The 26,047-nt window shown below is 46.8% G+C and overlaps 1 protein-coding gene across 2 annotated transcripts; it reads right to left on the reverse strand.

The window, feature by feature from the left end:
• On the reverse strand, positions 1 to 25,312 carry LOC149340387 (uncharacterized). 2 transcript variants are annotated; one of them, XR_016283603.1, is made up of 3 exons: positions 25,175 to 25,312; positions 14,526 to 14,590; positions 1 to 3,355 (listed from the first exon to the last, which is right to left on the reverse strand). XR_016283603.1 is itself a non-coding variant. In XM_089549149.1 (2 exons), the coding sequence occupies exon 2, from the start codon at positions 21,561 to 21,563 to the stop codon at positions 19,263 to 19,265; it is 2,301 nt and encodes a 766-aa protein (XP_089405275.1). In that variant the 5' UTR covers positions 25,175 to 25,282; the 3' UTR covers positions 15,266 to 19,262. The 2 variants fall into 2 exon arrangements, 1 of the variants encoding a protein (XP_089405275.1); XM_089549149.1 differs by lacking the exons at positions 1 to 3,355; positions 14,526 to 14,590 and adding an exon at positions 15,266 to 21,563 and having other exon boundaries at positions 25,175 to 25,282.
• Between the last annotated feature and the right edge of the window lie 735 nt (positions 25,313 to 26,047).

Below are 26,047 nucleotides of genomic sequence, written 5' to 3' on the forward strand. Positions count from 1 at the left end.
AAGGTGGTACAAAATGTTTACTCCACAAAACTCAAAGTAATCTCTGTACATTTCTCCACCTTCCCCTGCAATTTCAGGGACAATAGAAATGATTGTTTAGATTTAAAATTGTCTTTTGCATGCGGTGGTCACAGAAGTCTTTCGCCTGCCTTGTAAACTATCTTATGACTCGTCTTTGGAACTCGCTATGGGAGAAATATTTTCCATCCAGATGGTTCTTCAGGTAAGCAAGCGAGTGAAAATAACCAGGGTCCAGGTCAGGGCAATTCGCGCCATGCTCCAAAATCTTAAACGTGAATTTTATAAGAAGTAAGATGGCTGCGTGCGGAGTGTGGACCCGATTGCTGTCATGGCACCACTTGTCAGCGATTCCTTACGTTTGCATCAAATGCAGTGTCGTAACTGGTTCAAGGTTTCTTAATATGCAGGGAGCTAGTATAACTTTGCTCGGAGCTAGTATTGAAGTTTGAATTAATAAAGTCTGCCTCATCGTCATACGCCAATCCGAACGCATCCCAACTATGAGTTTGCATAGGTAATCAGCGACAACAGACGGGCTCCAGCTGGCACCTCCACCATGAACACCGACTGGGCATTACTTGCATTCACTGCAGCACTTCCCACATTCTGTTAACTGATTTCATGATGATCAACAGCAAAGGTCAGACTGTGAATGTTCGCTGCTGATCCTCCTTTTGCGTGCATGTGAAGAGGTCATCACGAGTTGCACGTCACATTTGGTGGGAAACAGGGCACACAGTTGTAAAGCGTGCTCGTCCACCAATTTGTCATTTCAACCTGAGAATAGAAACTTGGAAAGAAAAGAGCGCGAAATAATTCCAGTTGAATGAACGAGTTGTGAACTTTCTTCACTTGAACAGCCTTTACGACGGCGTCAAAAATGAGGCAGAAAAAATTCTCCGAAAGTGAATTCCTCTCTCGCATGCAATCCTGGTTGGTTTGGTTTATGGGGTTTAACGTGCCAAAGCAACTCAGGCTATGAGGGAAGCCGTAGTGAAGAGCTCCGGAAATTTCGACCACCTGGGGTTCTTTAACGTGCACTGGCGTCGCACAGTACACGGGCCTCTAGAATTTCGCCTCCATCGAAAGCCGACCGCCGCGGCCGGGATCGAACCCGCGTCCTTCGGGTCAGCGGCCGAGCGCCATAACCACTGAGCCACCGCGGCGGCTGCATGCAGTCCTGCTAGCATTTATGGCCGCTTCTAGAAGGCAGGATATTAGAAGATGTTTTTTATAGTTTCTAATCGCCTATAAAAATATGTTAAATACGTTTTATACTGCATCCTTTCTTGTGAAAGTTTCTATACTCGGGACAGCTTTGTCGCTGTGCTAACAGAACATTGACTGATCAAGTCAATGCCTCCAGGATTCAGGCTGCTTACCCAAAGGCAGTCTGCACTATTTAGGAAAGAGTGGTGCGTAAGGCGACAAGGGGAGGTTCACTATATTTTGTTCATGCCACCACCAAACTTTTGAACCAGCAGTGAAATCTGCAATATATTCAGCTTACATTACTCGCCGCATGTCCCTTAAAACTGCGTACATAAAACAGCCGCCAGCGAGGGACAGCAAACAGCAAGAAGACACGACAAAAGGCTGCCAACTGATGTTTGTTTTGGTGCACATAAAAATATATAGTCGAAAAGGTTTGGTTTCGTTCATTGGGGTTTAACGTCCCAAAGCGACTCAGGCTATGAGGGACGCCGTAATGAAGGGCCCCAAAAATTTCGACCACCTGGGATTCTGTAACGAGCAATGGCATCGTGCAGTACACGGGCCGCTAGAATTTCGCCTTCATCGAATTTCAGCCGCCGCGGTGGGGCATACATAGTCGAACAAGGGGGAGGTAAAGGGAAGGAGACAAGAAAATAAAAACATTGCGCAGTTGCGAAGAAACAGAAGCTGTCAACGTCACCGGATAAAATAGAAGTAGCAAGGAAGAAACACGTGTAAAACATGGGAGGTGTAAAGCGCCATTACAGATGAATTATTAGCAGTCATAAAAAAAACTAAAACCAAACCAATAAAATACGAGGTCAAAAAACGGCGAAGAAACAATAACCATAAAAGCAGTTAGAAAGCGGGGCGCAACAAGAACGACACTCTGGCATAATTTGGAGCGTTCAAATTTCTAAAACTTTCCAAAGTTTGTTTTTTTTTATGTGTCGCAGAGGGTTACGTATGTGGTACTGACGCAGGATTCTCTGTTGTCGTCGATCGCAATAGCTTTCAGTACTTCGCGTATTACTCGCTCGCTCTTTCTGGCCAAGAAAGTTGACTCGCGCAGCAGTGGGACCCATCCGGTGGGCTTGCAATGCTTGCAGTGGTGGGCATAATGTCCTTTGAGGCGTCGTTGGGGCATGTTGCGTGTTCTATCGGGCGTTTTTTGAAGCACTTACACGTTTGTCCAGTGTACAAAGAAAGCAAAGTTAGGCTGTCGGTGGGCTAACCACATTACCTACTAGAAGGGTGGCGATTTTTGCAGTATACAGCACAAGCAATCTTTTGTGACTTGCCGAGAAAGTATGGCTTAATGCCTCAAATTGCACTGCGGAGAAGTTATGCGGGATAGAGTAGCCGCTGCCTCACTGTGAGATTATTCATTAACTTCAGTGACGGAAATCGTGGGAGGTATATCGATCTGGTGGTTTCCGGGCGCGCTGGCTTCTGCGCAGTGTTGGTGGAGAGTCGGAAGGCGCTTCAGCTTGCGCCTCAGGATGTGCGTTGTGGGCAGCTGGCAGTTGCAATTCTTGCCCGTCTGGCCGGTGTCCAGTCCTGCATGTTGGAAACAGCTGCACGATCGCAAATGATCAACATGAACGTGCTGAACTGTGTTCTACGAGAACTGTGTTCTACGAGTCTCTACGAGATAGGTCACAGGGCTGACTAGCTGCACTATACAACCTTCCTTCCATGACACCTTCTCTTGCCGGACAGCCTTCACGTATACCCAGACTCCTTCCTTAAACGAGCGAAAAGTTGATCTCCGTTAGTCATGCTGCTGTTTCAGCACTTCTTGCTTACTCTGCATGTCATCCCGAAAGGATGGCCTTAGTAATGACAGTTTAGTGCGCGGAGTTCGTTTCTGAAACAGTTCAGCCGGACACTTGCCTGTTGCTGTGTTAGGGGTATTCCTATACGCCAGCAAGAAGTGGTCCAGTCTCTCCCGCATTGATCTGCTGTTACCTCCCTTGTTGTCGTGCAGAAGCTGCTTGCGAAGACTCCTTTTAACAGTTTGCACCGACCTTTCGGAGCCCCGTTGGACTGCGGATGGTATGGCGGGCTGTATGCGCGTCGATGCCACAGGCATCGAGGAAGTCCTGGAGCACCTGCGCTGAAAACTGGGGACCGTTATCAGAAACCAGGCGTTCAGGGTATCCGTAAGCAGCAAATAGACTCCGCAAACGCTCGATTGTCTTCGCGGCTGTAGTAGAGCGCATAGGAGACACTTCGATCCACTTTGAAAACGAGTCCACGCACAAAAGAAATTTCGTTTTTTCAAAGTAAAAAAGTCTGCATGCACTCGCTGCCAGCAGCGGGCAGGAAACAGCCATGGCTCGAATGGAGAACGAGAAGCGCTATTTCGCATTTGTTGGCAAATGCTACACGTTTTTACCGTGCTTTCGATGTCTGCGTCCAGCCCTGGCCACCAGAGCAGGCTACGTGCGAGCATCTTCATGCGTGAAGCCCCGGTGTGTTCCGCGTGCAACAGATTCAACACTACATTTTTCAGCTTTGTCGGCACAATAACACGACTGCCCCATGTGACGCATCCCGCTTCCTGCGACAGCTCCGCACGTCTGTTATAGTGCGGTACAAGTTAAGCATCTTTGATTTGTGCTGGCCATCTTTCAAGCGCATGGGGAGCCTGCGCTGCCCAGGTGGCACTGCAGTTATTCCACTATTCGACTAAAAACTGCTGCCATCAGTCGCTTGGGCCGCTACAAACGCGAGGACACATTCTGAACGATTAGAAGCCCGCGTTTGGTTGATAGCACTATTTGCCTCGCTTCTGTAGACATAACCCAGATAACTGACACTCACCACGTGTGGCTTCTAACAGAGCGCAGAAGCTCACGCCAATAAGCTACGGAAGGTGGCGTGGAATAGCACTACGAGTGCCCCAAAAACTGCTTGCTCCTCTCGCTATGCTGTGTGTTACGACGCTGCAATCGACACGGCAAACTTCAGCGCAGGTTCCCCATATCGGTAGACTTTGCTGAGAATGCCGTCATACTTGCTTTGGCAACGTCTTTAGCCGTCAGTGGCGTAGTTTCAGAAACAGCGAGCGTATGTGTCATCAACGCTGTTTTCGGTTGCAACAGGCAGTCTGGACAGCGCGTCCGCCACTTCCATTTGAGATCCTTTCCGATATCTCAAGTCGTAGCGATAAGAAGCCAGGATTAACGCCCATCGTTGCATTCGAACAGCCGCCAAAGATGAGACCTGCTTCCGTGGCCCTAAGACGCCTAGTATTAGTTGATGATCCGTGAACAACGTGAATGCCCTCCCATATAGGCGATGAAACTTCTTGAGAGCAAAGACTATTGCCAGCGCTTCTCGCTCGATCTGGGCATAGCCACGCTCAGCTTGCGATAACGTCCTGGAAGCAAAAGCGACAGGCTTTTCTTGCCCACTTGGAAGTATGTTAAAAAGAACCGCGCCAAGCCCATACTGCGACGCATTACAGCTTAGAGGTAAGGGTTGCTTCCGATCGTAGTAAGCAAGTACCGGACTGGTCGTGAGCAAGTTCTTTGTTTTTCGAAACGTGCGAGAACACTCGCCTGTCTATTTCCAACTCGTGCCCTTCTTCAGGAGCTCGTTGAGCGGCGCAGCCATAGTCGCTAAGTTCGATAGAAACTTGGAGTAGAATGTTATCATACCCAAAAAAGACCAGTTCGATACCATTCGTAGGGTACGGTGCATGCTCTATTGCGCTTGTTTTCGATCCCAGTGGCTTTATTCCATCCGCTGAAACTATATGGCCCAGATAGCGGACTTCACTGCAAAAGAGCTTGCATTTTTCCATGCGCAGCGTCACATTGTGCTCCTGCGACCGTGTCAGAACTTCTTCCAGCCTTTTCCGACATTCATTCACAATGGAACCTCCAATGATGACATCATCAATATAACACCCTACTTGAGGGATACCTTTGAGAAGCCCGTCCATGAGCGACTGGAATATGGCAGGAGCACTTCGATGCCGTAAGGGAGCCGCTGATACTGGTAAAAGCCTTGGTGGGTGTTTATAGTTAAAATCTACTTTCAATCTTCGGCAAGTTCCGCTTGCTGGTAAGCGGCAGCAAGGTCTAGGACGCAGAATACTTTTGAGCCTGCCAATGTTGTGAACAAATCTTCTGGCAAGGGAAGAGGGTAGTGCTCAATCAGCAGCACAGGGTTCACCGTGACCTTGTAGCCACCGCACAACCGCACTTTTGCTCCTCCATCTTTCGGTATCACTACCAAAGGAGTCGCCCAATCGCTTCTGGTGACCCTTTTCAGCACCCCCGCCCGTTCCAAGGCATCTAGCTCCTCGGACACAGCTTGCTTCAATGCAAAAGACATGGGACGGGCCTTGCAAAATACTGGCTTGCTGTCTGGCTTTAAGAGGATCTGTGCTTTGTAGCCCGTTATCAGCCCCATCTGAGGCGAAAACAAAGCCTCAAACTTAGTCTTAAGTTCTTCCATGGCGTCATCTTGCTGTATGGCTTGAACTTCCTGCCAGTTTAATTTCAGCTTCCTCAGCCAGTTGCGGCCAATTGTACACATCTTGATGCCATGATGGAGGCTACCTACCGTCACAAGGCCATGACATCACGACGTGCAAAGTTATGAGGTCGGAATGGCAGGAGCTTAACCGCTTTCATAGAGATGCTTTGCACCTTCACTACAAGCAGTGTGTGGTCTTTCGAGAAGCAAGCAGGTTTGCCGTGAACATCTTGCCATCGCTGACAGATGTGCTGACTTCATCTGCCAACAAGCCCTGCCTCACTTGCGGGCGCTTCTTCCTAAGAAGACTACAACAGCTGCGAACCCCGTCTACTGCACCGGTGGGATTTCCCTTCCAAGTGATGTGTCAGCGCCTGTTTGTACGTCTTCCTCTTGTCCGTGTCTTTTTGCGCTGTTTTAGAATGAACAACCACCAGCTCGCCCAAGCTTCTGCCTTAGCACTGATCGAGGTACGGCGTTTACGGCACAGCTCATGCTCACGGCACAGCTCAGTCACATGAGCCATTGCAAAACCACTGCCTATCACCCACAGGCGAAAGGGCTCACAGAGACATGATCGCAGACATGATCGCAATGTGCATAGACTAGCAGCACAAAACCTGAAACGAGATTCTCCCGTACGTCACATACGCCTACAACACGGCCACCCAGGAGACGACCCGCTTTACACCATTTTCATCTGGTCTAGGGAAGTGACGTTCAGAAGATGCTAGATGCCATGCTCCTATGCTGCACTGATGACCACCCGCTAACGCCAGACGCCGAACAGTTCGCGCAGCGCCCCGAGGAAGCACGCAACTGGCCCGTATTCACATTCAGCGGCAGCAGGGCACGCATGCGCGTCGCTACCACCTCTGTCATCGGCAAGTCAAATACCATCCCGATGACCAAGTTTGGGTGTGGACCCCGGTACGCCGCTCAGGTTGTCTGAAAAACTGATGTGCCGTTACTTTGGACCTTACAGAGTTTTGCGCCGTGTCACATAAGTGACCTACGAAGTTCTTCCAGACGGGACTGTGCAACCTCAGCGTCGCCTACCACTCTCTGAGATCGTGCAAGTAGTCCGCATAAAACCGTACTTCGCGCGGTAATGTGCAGTGCGCTCTGGTGGGGGTGTAAACTTTATTGACCATGACAAATTGCAGGTGGGAGGCAGAGCCCCCTCATGGCCTGCGGGAGGGGCCCACACACCGGTTTCCTCCCTTACAAATGGCGTGCCAGCCCTTGGAGGGCTAGCCTGTTAGAGGAACTGGTGATGGTTAGTCGTTAGTCTTGGAGTTCTGAACTTGACATCAGATGTTCCCAGTAAGTGAGTGCCACCTCTGGGGGGGTGCGGGTAAGTGGAACAGGGGAGCAGTACATGCAGAAAGTCGCCTGGTTTGCCGCATAGTCGACAGGAGGAAGAGAATAGGTCAGGGAAACGTCTGTACATGACTATCGGGTATGGGAATGTGCGAGTTTGAAGCTTGCGCCAGAAAGTTGATTGCATGGTTGATAGCGAAGGGTGAGGGGGTGCGTATGTCTGTGTGTGGGAGCGATAGTGTTGTAGGATGTCACTGAAATTAAACAGGCACTCCCCTTCGATGGAAGAGGCTGTGTGCTCTCCCGCCCGGAGGGTAAGGTCGACATGCGCCTCCTCGTTTCCAGGTAGTGCTGGCGCCCAGATGAGCTTTACGGTTCTGGCGGGATTCCAGCGTCAGAGTATGGTGCTGGCTTGCCGAGAGATACGACCAGTGCTATAATTGAGGATTGCTGTTTGCGAATCGGATATAATTATGGTAGCGGCTGAAGACGAGATGGCTCGAGCGATAGCCGCTTCCTCAGCCGGGGTTATGGATGAGGTAAGAACGGTACCTGCCGTGATGGGGTGGCCGTCGCTGTGAACAGCCACTACGGCTGCCTGTGCGCCTGATGCGTAGAGCTAGGCATCAGTGTATGCCACATTAAAATCCTCTCCGTAAGCTATGTGTAGTGCTAAGGCCCGGCCCTCCCTGCGTTTTTGATCGCGCTTCCGGTGCATGTGTTTAGGCAGGGGGTATCTGAACTGCAGATCTTATGGGAGTGGGGATTGTATCAGTGCTGGTTATAACGCCGACAGGCAATATGTGAAGAGACTGCAGCAGAGCTCGTCCTGCAGGGATGCGTGTGAGTCTGGCTAGTTGTGCCGTTTGGTGGCTTCACAGAGTTCCTCGTAAGTGTTACGTATTCCTAGTCGAAGAAGGCGCTCTGTAGAAGCGCATGGGGGAAGGCGTAAAGCTGTGCGCGTACTGCTCCTAATCAGGCCGTCTAAGCGTTCTCTATCTTTCGCTAAGAGGGTGAGCTATGGTTGTGCGTATGTTATTCGACTGGTCATGTAAGCCTGTGCTAGTCGAAGCGTGTTTGGCTCCCGTAGGCCCGATTTTCTGTGTGCCACACGTTTGATGAGCCTGGTTGCCTGTTGTGTGCGTTTGGAGTGCTTGGATCGTGTCAATGTGAGAGCCAGAAGTCGTGAGAAACATTACCAGTATGCGAATCTGTGGGACTGTGGGAATTGGTTCCTTGCCTAAAACGATCTGAATATTGGGTGGTGTGCCAGACATTCGGTGGCGCTTGTATATGAAAAGTTTCGATTTCGTGGGGAGCATGAGAGCCCTCTATCATTGACGTACGTGCAAATGATATTTAGTGCTGCTTGTAAGCGGTGTTCTATCTCCGCGTCGCTACCTCGGCATGTCCAGAGTGTAATGTCTTCGGCATAGAAGATGAAGTGCAGGTTGGTTATCGTATTGAGTAATTTAGGTAATCCCATCATGGCTCTGTTAAAGAGACTCTGGGAGAGGACCGCTCCCTGTGGGGTGCCTCGTGCACTGATGGTGATGTCGCTTAAGGAATGCGGGCCGAATGAGAGATGGGCTGTACGATTAGTGAGGAAATCGCGAATGGAGTTGTACATGCGTTGTCCAACTTCGAGGGATTGCAGGTCCATTAGGATAGCCGCGTGGGTAACGTGATCAAAGGCCTATTTGAGTTCTACTCCTAATATGGCTTTCGTATCCTTTGTTTTGTTCTCCAGTATCGGATGTTGGAGTTGGAGGAATATATCCTGCGCTGCCAATCCTGGTCTAAAACCCAACATCCTGTTAGGGGGGAGCTCATTATCCTCCAAGTAGTTGCTGAGTCGCGTCTGAATGGCATCCTCGAAGAGCTTGCCTACACATGAAGTAAGAGACATGGGTCGGAGATTAGTATGGTGAAGCGGCTTGCCTGGCTTGGGCAGAAATACAACTTTCACTCTTTTCCACTGAGGAGGTAGGGAACCCTTTTGCCAGCACTCACTGAAATAGGCTGTTAAGGCTTCGATAGAGGGGGTGTCTAGATTTCGTAGTGCCCTGTTCGTGATCCTGTCCGGTCCCGGAGCGGAGGATGTATTCAGTTTGTGGAGCTTTGCCCTTACCTCAGCTTCTGCAATGGGCTGGTCTAAGTGTGCGTTTGGGGCGCCTTCGTAGTCGGGGTGAGTTTGAACTTTGTAAGAGGTCCTGTGGTTGAACTGTGCTGGCATGAATTAGTTTAGTGAGGTTATGATTTTGGGTCGTTATGGACTGCGTTGGGTCTAGAAGATGCCTAAATAGGCGCCATGTCAGTCAGTCAGTCATTTATTAAAAAAAACACATAAATTATACATCCGAATCTGTTGGGTCCATAGCCATAGCTAGTTTGGGCCCATAGTTAAGCACACTTGTCATCCCAAGTACAAATAGTAGAAATGCATCCCAGACATCGAACAAAAAAGAAAAAGAAACAAACAGAAAATTGGAAACACTACATGTAATTACTACATACTGCTAAGAACAAATCTTTTTACTGAGTATTCAAAGTTCGGGGATATTTTCACCTACAGCGAGATATCATTCCAAATTTTGCAACATAAAACTGCAGTAGTCACTGACCATAAATGTTGCGTGTTACAGGGAGATTGAAGTTGAGATGGCTAGCATTCCCGGTGTTACTGGTAGGCATAGTAAAAATATGGATTGGGAATGGGTAGTTGTTCGATATAATGTTGCGCACTGTAAATTACACTTTAACCTGAAACAAAAGCATGAACGGAAGTAGTTGAAGTCCTTGATAAAGCGGACGGCTTGGCTGGTGTCGGTTGGAGAATGTCACAATACGTATCGCCCGTTTTTGAAGGCGTATAACGGGATCCAAATAAGTTTTAAAGATAGAGCCCCATGAGTTGCAGCAATTAGCCAGGTGACAATGAAATATGGCGTAGTAAATGATTTTCAGGACAGTTTTGTCAAAGTGCGCTCTGCTTCCGAGTGGAGCATAACATGATGATGCTAATTTAGAGCACACATGCGCAATGTGTGGTTTCAAGTTCAGGTTGTAATCCAAAACAATGCCTAGGTGTTTTGTAGTGCCAGCTGCTTCCAACAGAGAATTGTCGAAAAAAATTTTTAGAAAATGGTGTCAATATGCCTTTGCGCAGAGCGAAACACTATGTACTTTGTTTTGGAGGCGTTAAGTGCTAAGCTATTTGCCCTTAGCGACACAGACAAGTTTGCTAGCTCTTCGTTTACGAGGTTGCCTATCTGTTTCAGTTTTTTCCCAGAAACAACGAGTGCAGTATCATCGGCATGCATGACTGTTTTAGATTCCCGCATAACTGAGGCTAACTCATTAACATGAAGAGAAAACAGAATTGGCCCTAGAACGGAACCCTAAGGTACTCCTGTTAGAACTGTTAGGCGTGAAGATGAAATTTTGTTTATATGAGTGTACTGTTGACGGCTTTTTTAATAGCTATTGAAAAAACCTAGGGTTTTCCCTCTAAACCCGTACTGCTGTAATTTGTCTCTAACAAAATTGAATGCGCTATGGTGTCAAAAGCTTTCTTAAGGTCCAAAAATATAACTACCGCTATGTTACCGTTGTGCAATGAGGAGCCAATAGTCTGCGTAAGTTTCATCATTGCAGTCGCCGTATACCTTTGAGATCTGAAACCATGTTGTGAAACCGTAAGTATATTATTTTCATGCAGAAATTTTTGTAGCCGCACTGATATTACTTTCTCAAATACAGAGTTGACAATGCTTAACACCGATATGGGTCGGTAGCTGCATGGGTCGTTATGATCTCCATCTTTATAAACTGTTCAACTTTTGCTAATTTTAAAACATCCGGGTATTCACCCTGTTGCATATCGAAATTGAACAACTCCGCCATTATCGGTGCCAGAACATTAACACTGTCTTTGGGAGCCCTTACGCTTATGCCATCAGATCCTGGATCTTTATGATTGGCCAAGCTAGAAACTATTGTGGTGGTCTCCAAAGAATCTGTGGCATCAAGCTCAAAATTGTATGCTACTGCATCAGCAACTGGCACGCCCCTATCTAAGACCAGAGAGCTAGCTAGTTGAGTTCCGATATTCACAAAGTAGCTGTTAAAATTCTCTACTGAACTGGCATTTCCCAAATCAGAAGCTACGGTTTTCTCAACTGGATTTCATATTACTTTATTAACAATTTCCCCCATTTTTTTCGTATTTCCTTGGGTCTTTTCTGTGCGTGAAGTGTTATAGTGTTTTTTTTTCCTTTTCCTTATCATAGCAACCACTTTGTTCCGACTAGCCCGAAACTTTTGCAAATAGAAGCTGTTGTTTTTTGCGCCTTCAATTTTTGGTACCACGTATCTTTCTCTTTAATAGCATTAAGGATAACTCTAATCATCCAGGGGCATATTGGCTCGCTATATCTGCGGTTAGAATACGTACTACACTGAGTTATTAGAGCACTTAAATTTGTAATAAACTTCCAAAATACAGCATTAACACAATCGCTAAAGTCACAGCTGTATTTCATGCTTAGGAGTTCATGGCGTAATAAGTTGTAGTTGATCCTGGGTTTTCGTGGATACCTTTCACAGTTGTCTCCGGTGGCTCCGAAGCGAAGGAATGCAAATACCGGTAAATGGCCAGATATAGGCACATTGTAGACTCCCGAAGATATATCGCTGATGTTGCACAAAACGTGATCTAAAATTGTGGCTGATGTAGGCGGGATTCGAGTTGGTTGAAATATAAAGTTAGTAATACTGTAAGACTACAGAAGTAGTAAATACTCAGAATCCGATACTGTAGAAGTATCAGTGTTAGTCTCCTGTTATTAAAACAGGGAGTGTATGATTACTATGCATCGACATAGTATACATAGCATACCACCTATTTCCTCTAAAAATAGACAGAGGCTAGATCCGGGTGGCCTGTATACCACGCCCAGTATGATATCATTTGAAAAACTTACAAAAAGAGATTCTAATGTTTGGTAATGAGTTGATATGTTATTGATTATTGTGTGTTGCAATGAGGGCCTGAATAAGAGAGCTACTTCTCCTCCTCTAGACAGCGAATTCCTACAGTTGGTTAGTAGTGTATAACCGGGCACACACATCTGTTCTCCTCTTTTCAGCCAGGTTTCCGTTAAAGCTACCACATCAAACAGGAATTCAGGCTGAGATAACAATGCTATCAACGAGTTTTCATTTTTATGAAAACTTCTAATATTGCAGTGAAACACAGAAAAGTCATGTTGTTTACGAAATTCAAGATTAACTTCGTCAGTCGTAAAACCCATATTTGTATAGAACGGTGAAAACTGTTTTGCCTGGTGGGTCACTGGCCTACACCACTTGGTCAAGGTCCTCTTCTTTAGTTATGTGCAGAACTTTGGACGTCTCAGTTTTTCTCATTCGGATCTTGCCTTTGCTTACCCATGCAAATTTCCAGTTTCTGTCTTTTTTCTTCTGCACAGCCCTACCGAGAAGGATCTTGTTTTCTGGACAGAGGTGCTCATTTATGTACAGTCTTTTGTCAAAAGTAACCAGGCTGCATAGTTTGATTCTCACTCGTATAATAGGGCCCTCACGGCTTCCCCTAAGATCAAAAAGTTCTTTGAAGGTGAGAAGAGAGGTTCTTCTTACCATACAGAGATTTAGAGTTTGAGGGCTCGTATAATAGCTTTAATATACGACGGAGAAGAAAAACGTGCAGCCTGGTTACTTTTGACAAAGACTGTACACTGGTTCACAAGTGGCAAGACCCAGAGCCGATGTTGTGATTTTCAGTTTTCGTGCCGCCTGCAGAATTGTATCTTTCTAGAAATGAGCTTGACAACTATGTTTGGCATACTATTGTTCTTAGTCGGAACACGGTGGATAGTGCCAATTTCCTCATCAGGAATTTCCATCTTAAGTGCAACAGCAATTTTTGAAATCACATCTGGAAGGGATTCGTCAGCAGAGGGCGAACGCCTTTGGTTTCGATGTTGCTTCTTTGACTGTACTGCTTAATGTCATTACTTCTTGTCGCAGTTGGCGCACTTGATTTTTTAAATCTTTGATTTCTTATAAAAGCGGGGCTGGAGCCCCGCTTTTATATTTTTGCTTTTTTTTAGGGGGAGGAGGAGTAATGCCACCTGGTGTCCTCAGATGGCGCATGAAAGTGACCTGTCGCCCTATCTTCCGTGACATATAGAGCGGCTACACAGTTATCACAGTTCTCCATAGATTCAGCAATAAAATTTTATTAAGGACGGGCGTCAAGCAGGAAGACATGATCTCGGCAATTGTCTTCATCCCCTCCTTACAAGAGGTATTCAGAGGCCTGGATTGAGAACAGTTGCGGATAAGCGTTACTTTAGAATATCTTTGTAATCTACGATTCTCTGATGACAATGCCTTCCTAATACCCCATCACACGGGCGTTTTGAAGGCCCTCGAACCAAAAGCCTATCGACTCAAAAGGCGATCGAGCGCTGCTACACGGGCAGTTTGAATGGTCATCGACTCAATAGTCTATTGAATCAACGGAGCAGCACGGAACTCTATCGATATAGGGCCAACGAGCTTTGCCCAATGTTGCTAGCGTTGCTTCAAACGGCGCCAACGCACACTTTCGTGCACGACACATAAGCATGAACAAACATTACGATCTCAAACTTTAATGCAAGCAGTAAACTATTAGTCTGCGCAATAATTTTAAAATTTTATAGGTCTGGTTTAAAGCGCATTAATTTTATGCTCTCCGTCGCAGAGGCCGAAAAGGTCAGCGTTGTCAGTGTTGCCAGAGCCTTACATAATGCAGCCGAGCCTTAGGTCGTACAAAATGCAGAGTCTTTCAACACAAAGCAACTGGCCTTTAATAATGACTAAAAACCTCCTATGACTACAAAAAAGTGTATTTCAACGCTTAGCTAGGTTTTATAAGAATATTTTTCTTCTTTGAGCTAAACCGAACACAGCGAGGCGTAAGACGCGAGCACCATTTGAATGGCCATTGAAATTCGCCGTGTAGCTGCGACGCACCTTCTTCGAGTTCGATAGCGATTGAGAATTTGGAAGGCTCTCGACTCGATAGCCATTAAAACTAGCCGTGTGACAGGAGTACTATACTCAGAAGATGAATTGCATAGCATGATCAATGAGTTAGACAGGCAGAGCAGATCAACGTTTTTATCTAAAAACGTTGGAGCAGATGGGTGGGTATGCAGCAAAATAGTTTAACCGTCTCCGAAGGAAACAGCAGTTACAAGTGGTAGCGAGGTACTGGAATTTGATAGAGAATACGTCTACTTCAGGCAGGTAGTTGCCATAAATTTGGACCACGAGACTGAGATAATTTGAAGAAGATTAAGCTGGAGTGCATATGGCAGGTTCTACCAGATCAGGAATGGTAGTTTACAAAAATCTCTCAAGAGAAATGTACACAACAGCTGTATCTTACCGGTACTTACCTACGAGGCCGAAACGTGGAGGATAACGAAGAGGATTCAGCTCAAGTTAAGGACAACACAGTGAGCTATGGAAAGAAAAATAACAGGTGTAATGTTAAGACACCAGAAGCGGCCAAAAATGGGGGAGGGAACAAACATGGTTTAATGGCGTCCTAGTCCAAATGAAGAGGAAGAAACGGGTTTGGGCGGGGCATGTAAAGTGAAGGCAAGATGACCGCTGGTCGTTAACGGTAACGGAGTAGATTTCAACAGAAGGCAAGCGTAGCACGTGGCAGCAAGAAGGTATGTGGGCGGATGAGCTAAGAAGTTTGAGGGGATAGGGTTGCCGCAGCTGGCAAAGTACAGGGTTAACTGATGGGATATGAAAGAGTTCCTTGCATTGCAGTGACCGTAGTCAGGATGCTGATGCTGATGATTACAATAACGCTTCAGATCATGCTTTGGAAGCGGGCATGGCCCCCAAGTTATAATCGTTCTAATATTGTCATTTATTACATTCGGAGCTCATTGCAGAAATTAACCGCGATGACATTGTAGTTCAATCCACAGGACAAACATTTCCCACACTGTTCTATGTGCTCAACACGAGAACTGCTTTTACGGCCGTTTCTCCAAGCACTTAACGACAGCCGGAATGCCTCAAGGGATGTTGTGTTCACACGATTGGTGTGAAAGCCACGAGTCCCAATTATCTGCTGTCTGGCAGCTAGCTTAGCATATGAAAGAACGTCAAAAAATAGTAACCAAGGAAAAGCCATCGTGAACGCCACCTTTATTACAGATATGAATAACACACGCGGGTATCTTCAGCACAACTCTACGGAGTATGCAAGAAATTTAAGCACGAAATTGTCAACTCTCTGGCTTTAGAAAAGCTTTACAACAGTAACATGGCACCCATTGGAAAGAAGGACCCTCGCCCTTTCTCTTACACGCATACAATGAAGAAGGTCAATGATTGCATACTTATGCGAAGACAAGAAGTAATGGGTATGTAGAGAGTGCGCATGGAACATGTACATTCAGACCATAAAAAGTACTAACGCATATCTAAAAATGCGTGTTGAAGTCAAGAGAATTTATCGAAGATGGTGAACCAAAGGAGCACGTTATGAATATGATAACAGGCTAGCGCTGCAGCACAGACCACAAACAAACACAGTTTCAATACATCATACCATGTGCAAAATATATACGCAATGATTGGTGACAAAATGACAACAGCGAACACGGGAAAACTCGGACAACAGATGGAAAGATACAGCAGAACAATGCGTACACTTACAGAATATGCACATGTGCTGAAGGAAAACGTTCATAACCAGTGTGGGAGAAGTGGGAGAACCGCCCTTCCGCCCGGTTGATCATGACGAGCCTTGACGTCCATCGGCGGAGAAACTACTTCACGGGCGGTAGAATTTTGATGGAGGCGAAATTCTAAAGGCCCGTGTACTGTGCGATCTCAGCACATGTTAAAGACCACCAGGTGGTACAAATTTCCGGAGTCCTGCGCTACGGTGTCCCTCATATCCTGAGTCACTTTGGGACGTTAAACCCCCATAAACCGAATCAATTGCTTACAAGTCCCACATTACCACCCAACTTCGCGGAGCCTCTGCCGTGAGACTCGGCCAAGCAACGCCTTCTACGGAATACGTACATGGTGGTGGCAATAATGAGTCACCCAAAGAGTGACCACCTTCAAGGTCAGTGGCTGTGCCCCTGAACAGCAAATATCCTCGATCAAAACTGACATATAGCACGCACAGTAACACCCTCAAATAAGGCATAGTGCTTAGTCTCGATAGCATCACAATTCAGGCACCACGACGTTGGCATAACTTTCGCAAGGATCTCACCTGTTCCACATTCATCGCCATTCGAAATTCCTAAACTAAGAAGGTATCAGGGCAGCGGCTAAGCGTATCCACCTTCTTAATGATGACTTCCTATGCTGGTTTTGGTCTAGCTACAGCACTGAATCTCCATTCCCTCATCCGAGTACTGGCCCTGCCTGAACATCACAAAATCTGGAACGACATTCTGCGGCCCCTCGGCGTGTGGCTCCATACAACGATGCGGTAGGCACAAAGCACTCGCAGTCCATTCCGTCCCACGTAGACCTCATTCGCTAACAGTTCGAAGGCCGTTTTCATTCTCAATACCTTTTCTTCACTTTCATTCATTCCACAAATTTATTCAATTCAATTAATTCAATTCATTCCACAAATCAAGTATAGATTTACATGCAACTTCTGTGCGAACCCTACGCAATCATTTCATTAACAATTCTTGCTTACAATAACTAAACGTGTTATCTTGCCTTTTTTTTTGGTTACCTCTTGTGACTATCAAGTCTGCGTGCATTAATTTCGAATGTTATGATTTGTGCAAGTTTTTTTTTTTGTTGTTCTATCGCTGCCTGCATTGTAGGGAGTCTGCGGGCTTCAGTCAAGTCGCTTGGTAGTCAAGCGGCTTTTACCCGCAGTCTCCCCCATCATTCATGAAAATAAACAAATTATTATTATTATTATAACTTGCAAAGACAGCAAGCAGTCTTAAGCCTTCCTCCAGCTCAAGGGCCATGGAACGAAAATGGGGTTTGCATTCAACAAAAAGCGACCAGCAAGCACTGAAAAACAACTACAAATACTACGAGGCCTGGGGGCAGGGCGCGCAACAAAGAAAGCATACGCCGAGGCACACATCTTTAACAAGAGTCCGTTTGCATGTAAAGTCAATTCATATGAATCAACTGAATCGAAGGTAGCATAAGCTTTCACAAGCGCCTCATTATCTCATGTCCTCGGTAAGAGCCCTGAGTTCAATGCCGTACTCCTTTCGTGGTTTGTTTGAGCGCCGGAAATGTCAGCATCTCTGTTTTTCGGAAATAAAGTTTTTCTTTTCTTTTGGGGGGGGGGGGGGGATGGGGGTAGTTGGTGCTCAAATAGCCTTATTACCTTTTTATTAGCCTGGTACCGCCCCCCTTCGGCGGAAACAAAAACTTCCTGGTACCTTGTTTGATCTGACTCCAGAGTCAGCGTAACACGCTCCCTTGCCTTACACTGCTGTAGGCGGCATGCATCGAGGTATCCTGACTCTCCAGTGCCACAAGTGAAAGGCAACGCGCCCCAGTAGACATAAGTTTTCCTTGGGTTTTCCATTGTTTTGAAAGGTGTTTGTGATAGATTTAGGCTGCTGTGTAGAGTTTTAAGGCGTGTTAACTCTCGCATTTCGCTTAAAACCTTGGTATATTAGAGCAGTTTTTCCTGCCGTCACCGATGACTGACTCCCTGAAAATATAGTCCCCGGGTCTGTAGAGCGAACCATTGCGCCTGACGTCAACGATGAAAGCAAAACTGCCCGCTAAAAAAACACCCTTAGTGCTATTAGCACGACTGTACACTGAAGGTGCCCTAAATGAATGCGCGTTTCAGTGTGTAACTAAGGAATTTATTCCACTGCGCTGTAGTCTTTCCTGCTTGAGCTCTATGCTAACGCATCATCTGTGCACATTGCTTGTCCAGTAGAATCATCAGTTAAGCCGGTCTTACATTCTAAATCTCATGCATGCATAGTAACTGATGTGAACATCGATTTCGCTGCTTATACGAATAATTGTTTGTGTCCCCTACCCTGCAGCGGCTGTTGGAACATTTTGAGCTGCACAAAGCTTTCTCTATCCTTACAGAAGCGGAGGATCAGACGGCCGAACATGACGCGATATACTAAGTGGACTGCAATAACAACGAGCAATGTGTTTCGAACGTGTAAATGCGTTTTCTACGAGAGTGCAGTTTGAAAGGAGCTTAAGCTGGTAATCCGATCTATACCTGTAGTGGTGACCAAAGTCGTACAGGCGTCTTTGCGAAATGTGAGAAAGATGTTCACTGCCGTACTCGGAGCACAATAAAAAGTCTCGTTTCAATGTGTGATTTCACAGCATTGACTTCTTTGTGTTGCCTTTCCTGAAGCACTCGGTTGGCTTGCCCTTCACTTTCTGGCGCTTCTGAATCGCAGTAGGCATATAGCGTTTCTCTTGACTCTCAGTGCGCACTGAGAAGGCAGGATGAAGGTTACGGCCTAACCTGTAAATTATTCGCGACATACAGTAGTTGCAGCGTAATCTGCAAATAGTTCATAGCCGGCGATAAATTGAGAGGCACAGCGTAACCCGTTAAAACTATCCGCTAACTTATATGCTATAACTTTATTAAGCCCTTATTAAGTAATACGAGGATTGGACTGTGGGTAAGGCCTCTACGAAGCTATCTAGCGTCAGCGGTGTGTGGACTCGGAGAGGAATGCTGACACTGTCTAACATTTATCTACACTGTCGCTACGGCAGCACCGGTAGTGTAATAAAAGACAGGTAGCACCAGCAACAGCTTAAACCTAATGAGGCCGCAATACTTTTTTTAAGCGATGTTGATCGCCTCAGGGCATAAAACGGTATGTAATGATGGATGAGGATGCCTAAATAATTGAGAAAAGGTTCGCTGCTCTAATGAAATCGAGCAGTGAACGACAATGAGGTCCTTGAGTCCTAGCGTGTATCAAGAACTATTGTTGGCCGAAAGACCCGATGCCGCCAGGTGCCGAATTCTTGTCTACTTCTACGCCGGGCAAACCCACAACACGTGGTGAATGTGAGCCTCAATATTTCGGTTCTTGAAGACTGCACATCCAATACTTGGACCACAATACTTCGAAGCAGGAAAGTTTAGAGCCTCATGACTAGTGTTGCAGAGCAGCCTGGACCTGGAGCCAGAAGAGGTTGTTCAGGGCCTCGCTCGAGTCGTCGGGCGGTAGCTGAATGTAAGTCCGGGACTTGATTAGGTACGCGAGCATGGAGCTCATCTCAGACTCCTCCACGTCGCCCTTCCTAATGAACACCATGCCATCGTTGCGGTTGACCTCAGACAGCCGATGGCGCGCCAGGCTCAGCTCAAACATGCACCACCGACTGCGGCAGAACTCCTGGCTCAGCAAGAACAGCGACACGCGGCTCTGCGTTATGGCCCGGCAGATGTTCTCGGCGATCGGAAGGCCCGGGATGAAGTCCCGGTCGGCCACGCAGAGCCGAAATTTCATGGAAGCCTCGAGCTTTGGAAGGAGCACATCTCGCACCCACTCGGTGTCTGAGGCGTGGTACGAGACGAAGCCGTCCCACAGAAAGCTTCCTGTGTGTGTCTGCCTTTGATGTGCTTTAATAGATACTTTGAGGTACAGCAGGCTGTACATGCAGTACCAGCGGTTCCTGTAAACGGCGTAGCCAACCAAGGAGGCGACCATGATAGAGAGGAGCGCAGGAACACCGTATATTATGTAGTAGTCGGGCGGAGCGCAGTCGTCCTCATTCGAGGGAACCTCGAGAACGTGTCTTCCCTCGTGCTCCTCAGGTTGTTTGCAGACAAAGCAGTCGCGACACTGAGTAGGGTGCTTCTCCAGCACGGAAACAAGGTTCTTCAGCTGGCAGCTTGAGCAGTCCCAAGGATTCCAGCTGAGGTTCACGTAGCTAACGTGGTTGATGTCACGCAACATGTCTTCGGTTATTGTGGATAGCGCGTTGTGCTCTAAAAGCAGGGTTTTCAGTTTACGCATGCGTGTAAATAAAGGTCCCTTCCACTTTGGTATTCTATTATCCGCAAGATTTAGCTCCTCGATAGGCACATTCTCCACTGCGCCAAGTCGTAGTTCTTTAATCTTGTTCTGAGACATAATCAGTCGAGTCAAGGACATGAAAATGGAGAATATTTGCGGGCCTTCGAAGTGCACGATCTGGTTCTTATTCAGGTTTAGAAAAATAAGTTTTCTAAGTCCCTTAACGTTTTCTCCGTCCAAATGCGTAATATTGTTGCCAGACATGGAGAGATTGTTGAGGTTTTCCAAGCATTCAAATGGCGACCCAGAGATGTTAGTTATATGACAGCTGTCTAGCTCGAGCTTCTTAAGGAGCGGAAATCCGCAGAAGGCGCGATTAGGTAAAGAGTTGAGATTTGTGCCGCTCATAATTAGCCTCTGCACGGTGCTGTTACGTCGACATTTCTCGGGACAGTACTGGAACTCGATGTCACGTGGCACATTGGTATCGGACAAGTCGAGCGTATCTAGCTGCTTTAAGAAAAAGATTGCCTCTGGAATTTCGGGTAATTTTGTGCCGATAAGTGAGCCATACCTGCAACCTGGGTTCAGATGGAGGAGTGCAAGTGGATGGATCTTCTGAATGGGCGTGTGGAAAAACTCGAGGCGCTCGATTCGAAACCGGCGTGACGGTATATCCGATATTCCGATACTATTAAAGTTGCATTTATAGAATAAAAAATGCTTTATAGGAGTCATGCCGGCAAAAATAAGCAGAAGTTTAGGGATTTCCTTGGCTGTATCTGTGATCGTGATGTTCAGAATCTCGGTCGTGACGGTGTGAATATTCCAGAACATAATGAATGAGTGCAGTATCTCAAGCTCGGAAGTAAAGTTGTACCAATGATGGTCGACGAAGCCGTAGACGTCATAGTTACAGCTCCCGTCGGCTAGAGCCCCGTTGCAGACGGCGACCGCGACTTGAGGAGGCTCGCCGAACGTGCATTTAAGTGTCATCTGGCGAATGGATGTGAGCAAGAAATAAATGCTGAAGGGGCCAACATTGCTGTCCTCGGCCGTAAGGAATCGATCGTACTGCTTATCACTTGCTTGCGGAAAGTTTTCCCATTTTCGAATCTTGACGGATCGGAGGGTCATGCAGACGACACTACCCCGAGGAGTTTCGTTGTCCACAGGTTCTTCGGAGACGAGCAGCTGTTCCATCGTCAGCGTCTCCGGATCGCCAGGAATGATACGTGCCGGAAACTGCAGCCCAACAAGAATGGTACAATAGGCGTGGATGTATCCGTTTTCAACGGTCACGTTGCAGCGCTTAAAGGGCTGCAGCTGCGTTGCGTACGGAGCGATGTGGGTGCAGTTCATTGACGTGCTGAGGCCACAGGCTGTTGTCACAGCCCACAAAAGTAAAGCGCCAGTTTTCATGCACATCTCCATCTGAAAGAAAGCATTGTGGTTTTTAGCAAACCGGTACCTGAGCTCATTTTCTCCCTATGTTTCCGTTAACTGCTAATACAATGACCTCTCGGGGAATACTTTCTGCATTACTATCTCTTTTGCCGCTTGTAGCTCAAAACGGGGAACTTGCGCTCAAGCACAGCATTAGGCGCACGCAGTACCTCTGGTGCTTCAGGAAGGCCCACCACTGATTTTTAAAAACAGGCTTTTCCAAGTCTAAAGATGACTTCCGCGGCATAGTAATACAAATCTTGACCGAGAGCAGACAACAGGCGAATCAGGTTGACTGGTAAGGTGGCTAAACTTTTTTTAAACGTTAACTTTCTAACTGTAAATGAAAGTTGGGCGCCTGCTTTCAATTATTTATATTAGACTGTCAGCCCTGAATCGGGTCCAAGCAGGAGAGGGTAGTGTTTTCAAAATATCTGCGCAGCACTCCTAATGAAGCTCAGCAGTGTGTGTTCGGTGTACAGTGACGCTTTGAAAGGCCGACAGCCTGACGCAGGGCAGTTTGCATTGCATTTCGGCAGACACGTGTTCGTTTCAGTCTTTTTAGTTTCGGTTTTCAGAGCAACGCTTTATGTGTAACCTAGGGATTTATTTTGCGAATTTTTCTTTTCTTTTTCTGGAATGGAATTTTCCACGCAGTTAGCGATTTTTTTTTTTTGAATGTGTGAAATAGAAGACACACCATTTCCTTGAAAATCCCTCGGGCATAGGTTAAGATAATAAAGCTTGTTTTCATGACCGCCACGCGAAAAACGTTTAACAGGCAGATTTTGAAGGTGGAGAGTGTTAGGGATTTCAATGCTGCAGGAAAAATACGCCATATGGTGACCGGGGCGGCTGTTTTCCACTGAGACCGAAAAACTTTCGATGGATCGGCTGGTCCATTTTACAGCCACTAGTGCCTTCAACACGAGACGGTAGTCTAACCACGAAACGCCTGCTGAAGGTTGTGTTGCACACAGCATCTGCAGATTTGCAGAAACCTGCAGCCGGTCGTTGTGAATAGACATATCATCTTGTGTAATTTCGAAAACGTGATTACCCACGGAGTTATGGCACGGCAATTTTTTCTTTAATTATGGTGGTCTCGCACCAAAAGATTGCCTCTTTTGAAAAACGCGTGTCTTTGGCTCACCCGAAGTGATCTCCCACCTCCACCGCTTCCTCCATTGCGAATCTGTCACGTGGCACTTTTTTGAAGCGAAAGCTTCACTGCGCTAGCTGTGGAGCATTTCGTTTTGTCGGGCGCAAGCCACATTGTCGCATGCGGCGTTTCCATGGCAACGGGTCGGAAACCAGGAGCCAATCTGGCAAAACACATGCCCCTTTGAATACGTAAAGCCTTAAGACTTAAATGTAAAAAAAAAAATTGTTAATGGTTTAGATTGGTTAAACCTAATGTGTACGCGAAAGTTCTCACACGCAAGTCACATTTCCGCATGCGGCGTTTTCATGGCAACGGGTCGGAAACCAGGAGCCAATCTGGCAAAACACATGCCCCTTTGAATACGTAAAGCCTTAAGACTTAAATGTAAAAAAAAAATTGTTAATGGTTTAGATTGGTTAAACCTAGTGTGTACGCGAAAGTTCTCACACGCAAGTCACATTTCCGCATGCGGCGTTTTCATGGCAACGGGTCGGAAACCAGGAGCCAATCTGGAAAAACACATGCCCCTTTGAATAAGTAAAGCCTTAAGACTTAAATGTAAAAAAAAAATTGTTAATGGTTTAGATTGGTTAAACCTAGTGTGTACGCGAAAGTTCTCACACGCAAGTCACATTTCCGCATGCGGCGTTTTCATGGCAATGGGTCGGATACCAGGAGCCAATCTGGCAAAACACATGCCCCTTTGTATAGGTAAAGCCTTACAACTTAAATGTAAAAAAATTGTTTATGGTTTAGATTGGTTAAACCTAGTGTGTACGCGAAAGCTTCTCACGCGCTGCCGTGCGGGGGTTGTCCGTAAATTTCTGGTGAAACTGCCTCGCTGCAGTCCCAGATTCATTGAAACGAACCACGTGGTTAGTCCCTGCATCTGCCTCGGTTTCCATCGGCGTTTTCATCGACTCAGCTATACGCCGTGCTTTTTCCGCGGCCACGCCAGCAGCGGCGTTCGGTTGTCAGCGTGATCGTGAGCGTGGGCTTGTTTGTCAGATGCGCAATGGAAGGAGAGGCGGATTGAAAGCGTACAGTCTAACGCGATTTTGAAGGTGATCGCTTCAGTCTTGAGCTAATCAGATTAAACTTCTGTAACACAGTTTATTATCTTAAGAACGCTGCAGCAAATACATGGGCTTAGCTAGCCGAAGGATTCCTCTAACCTGCACTGTCGTGTCTGTTGCGGACTAAGTCACCGTCACGCCAGGAAATATTCCTTAATTCGCTTCATCCGGAACAAATGTGATAACCTTCAAATCCTGCTAGACTGTACGTACTCAGTACGGCATCAGTAAAGGCTACGAGAAACTACGCCGACGGATCCCCAAGTCGAGGCCGGCGACGACGCGAGAGGGAAGCGATGAAGGCCAAGCGTGCGGCTGACACACCCGTAGAACAGGAAGCACGGCTAGATAAGCGACGACAACGAGCCGCGAACGAAGCCGCCGCCTCGACCTCTACTCAACAACAGCCGTTGGAAACCGAGTCAGACACATGGACTAATCATGTGATTCCTCTCAGTGAATTTGGGACTGCAACGAGGCAGTTTCACCAGAAATCCACGGACCGAACGTCCGGCAGCGCGTGAAAAGCTTTCGCATAGACACTAGATTAACCTAGGTTTAACCTGATGGTTTACATCAGCAAGTTATTTTCTCCTATGTGGGCTACAGTAGGGATCAGCGGCGAGAACAGCAGCGCGAGCTGTGCAGAGAACGTCGCGTGGGACGTATCACACGGTGTGACGTGGATGTGGCCCGGCCCTTGCATTGCGCGAGCCCGAGGGGCGCATTCTTCGATGGCGCGCATCTTTTGGCACAGGGCCAGAATTTGTTAATCTAGAGTGCTAAAGGTAACTACGTTCTCGAAATTCTAGAAAATGAAGTGGCTGTTACTTACCGCCGCATAGAAATTTGTAATTGCGACCCCCCCCCCTAACAATATCAGTTATACAGTTAACTATACGAAAATAATCAATCAGCTTGCTTGTTAAATTCAGTAACCTGTTTTCGAATGTCGGCCTATTTTAAACTTAGTTTCGGCGGGCTTGTATTCAAACACATGGTGTTTGGCGATTATTTTTTCGTGAAAAAATCAGCGTCATGTATGAATGAAGCAGCTATATAAACTGAAAATTGAACGCCATGATCTTCGCAATGCTTGGCATGGGGTAGGCACGATTTTCATTGTCATGGCTGACTGCCAAAAAACCATGGCTATGATTTCGAGTGGTAGCCAGTGCCAGAAGAATTTTCCGTGTAGTAATTCCGATACTTCACTGCTCTGGTTCCCTCACACATGTGCTCAAACTGCAGCATTTGTGATCAACTGCACCAACCTCAGAGTTGTATACGAGCTCGTAAACCGCCAAGAAAGCGGCTCTGGAGCTATCTACAGACGTGAAAGATAGAAAACTACGCACCTTGGTCTAACAGCGTGCACGATGCCGCGTGTTGATGCATATGCCGCAGCACGCTTTCTTTCGAAGCGCGGTTCGACAAAGTCACTGCGCAGACTGTGCACTTAGAAGACTGCCATCCGCGAACAGCGTCGTTTATCGCTGCCTGCGCCCTACACAGGAAAAGGAAGCGGCGTTCTAAGTGGCTCTGAACGCTCTGAATATTAGGCAACCATATTGCAGACAGACAGCGAGGGTGGATGCGGGTGTGACAACGAGGTCGTGGCACTACCAACGCTATCTCCAGTTCAGGATGTGAAGACGGAACACGAATCTTTGTGCGTGGTGCCGAAAGCGCAAGCGGAAACTCTGTGGCTGCTTGAAAGTCTGTTGCAACCGGCCTCGATGATGAAAAGCCCGCGCTGACCCTACGAAGACACAAATTTCTGCAGGGAAATGTTTAGCCGCTCTGATTTTGTGTGCGAGCTCGGTTTGCAAAGCACTGGGAGAGACCAAGTAAAAAAAAAATTGCAGATGATTACGTTACTTCCTAATTCGAAATTTGAGCGCAGCACATTAGCTGCTTCAGCTTTTCGATAAATTGAGGCAAAGAATTCAAGCAAGACATATGTGTAGAATTACCGACAACTTGTTATTTTTCACACATATTCCTTCCTCAAGAAACACTAAGCTAACAGTTCTTGATTGTCATGAAGGAAGCTTTGTAGTCGGAGAAATAGATAAATATATGCTCGACTTGCTGCACCAATGCCTGGTTCTCGAAGAAGAAGCCTATGCAAGTATTTCGCGAGGTTGTCACAGCCGTGCGAGGCGTTACGAGCGAGAGGAACGGGATGTTCTTCCACATGAGTGGTAAGGAATTCCTGTTTGTTTGTC

This window comes from Amblyomma mixtum, chromosome 6, assembly GCF_055824585.1.
Source record: "Amblyomma mixtum isolate Tamu chromosome 6, ASM5582458v1, whole genome shotgun sequence".
Classification (NCBI taxonomy): domain Eukaryota; kingdom Metazoa; phylum Arthropoda; class Arachnida; order Ixodida; family Ixodidae; genus Amblyomma; species Amblyomma mixtum.

Coding starts and splice junctions, on each gene's coding strand:
- LOC149340387 (XM_089549149.1), bottom strand. CDS start 21,563: ATGGAGATGTGCATGAAAACTGGCGCTTTACTTTTGTGGGCTGTGACA.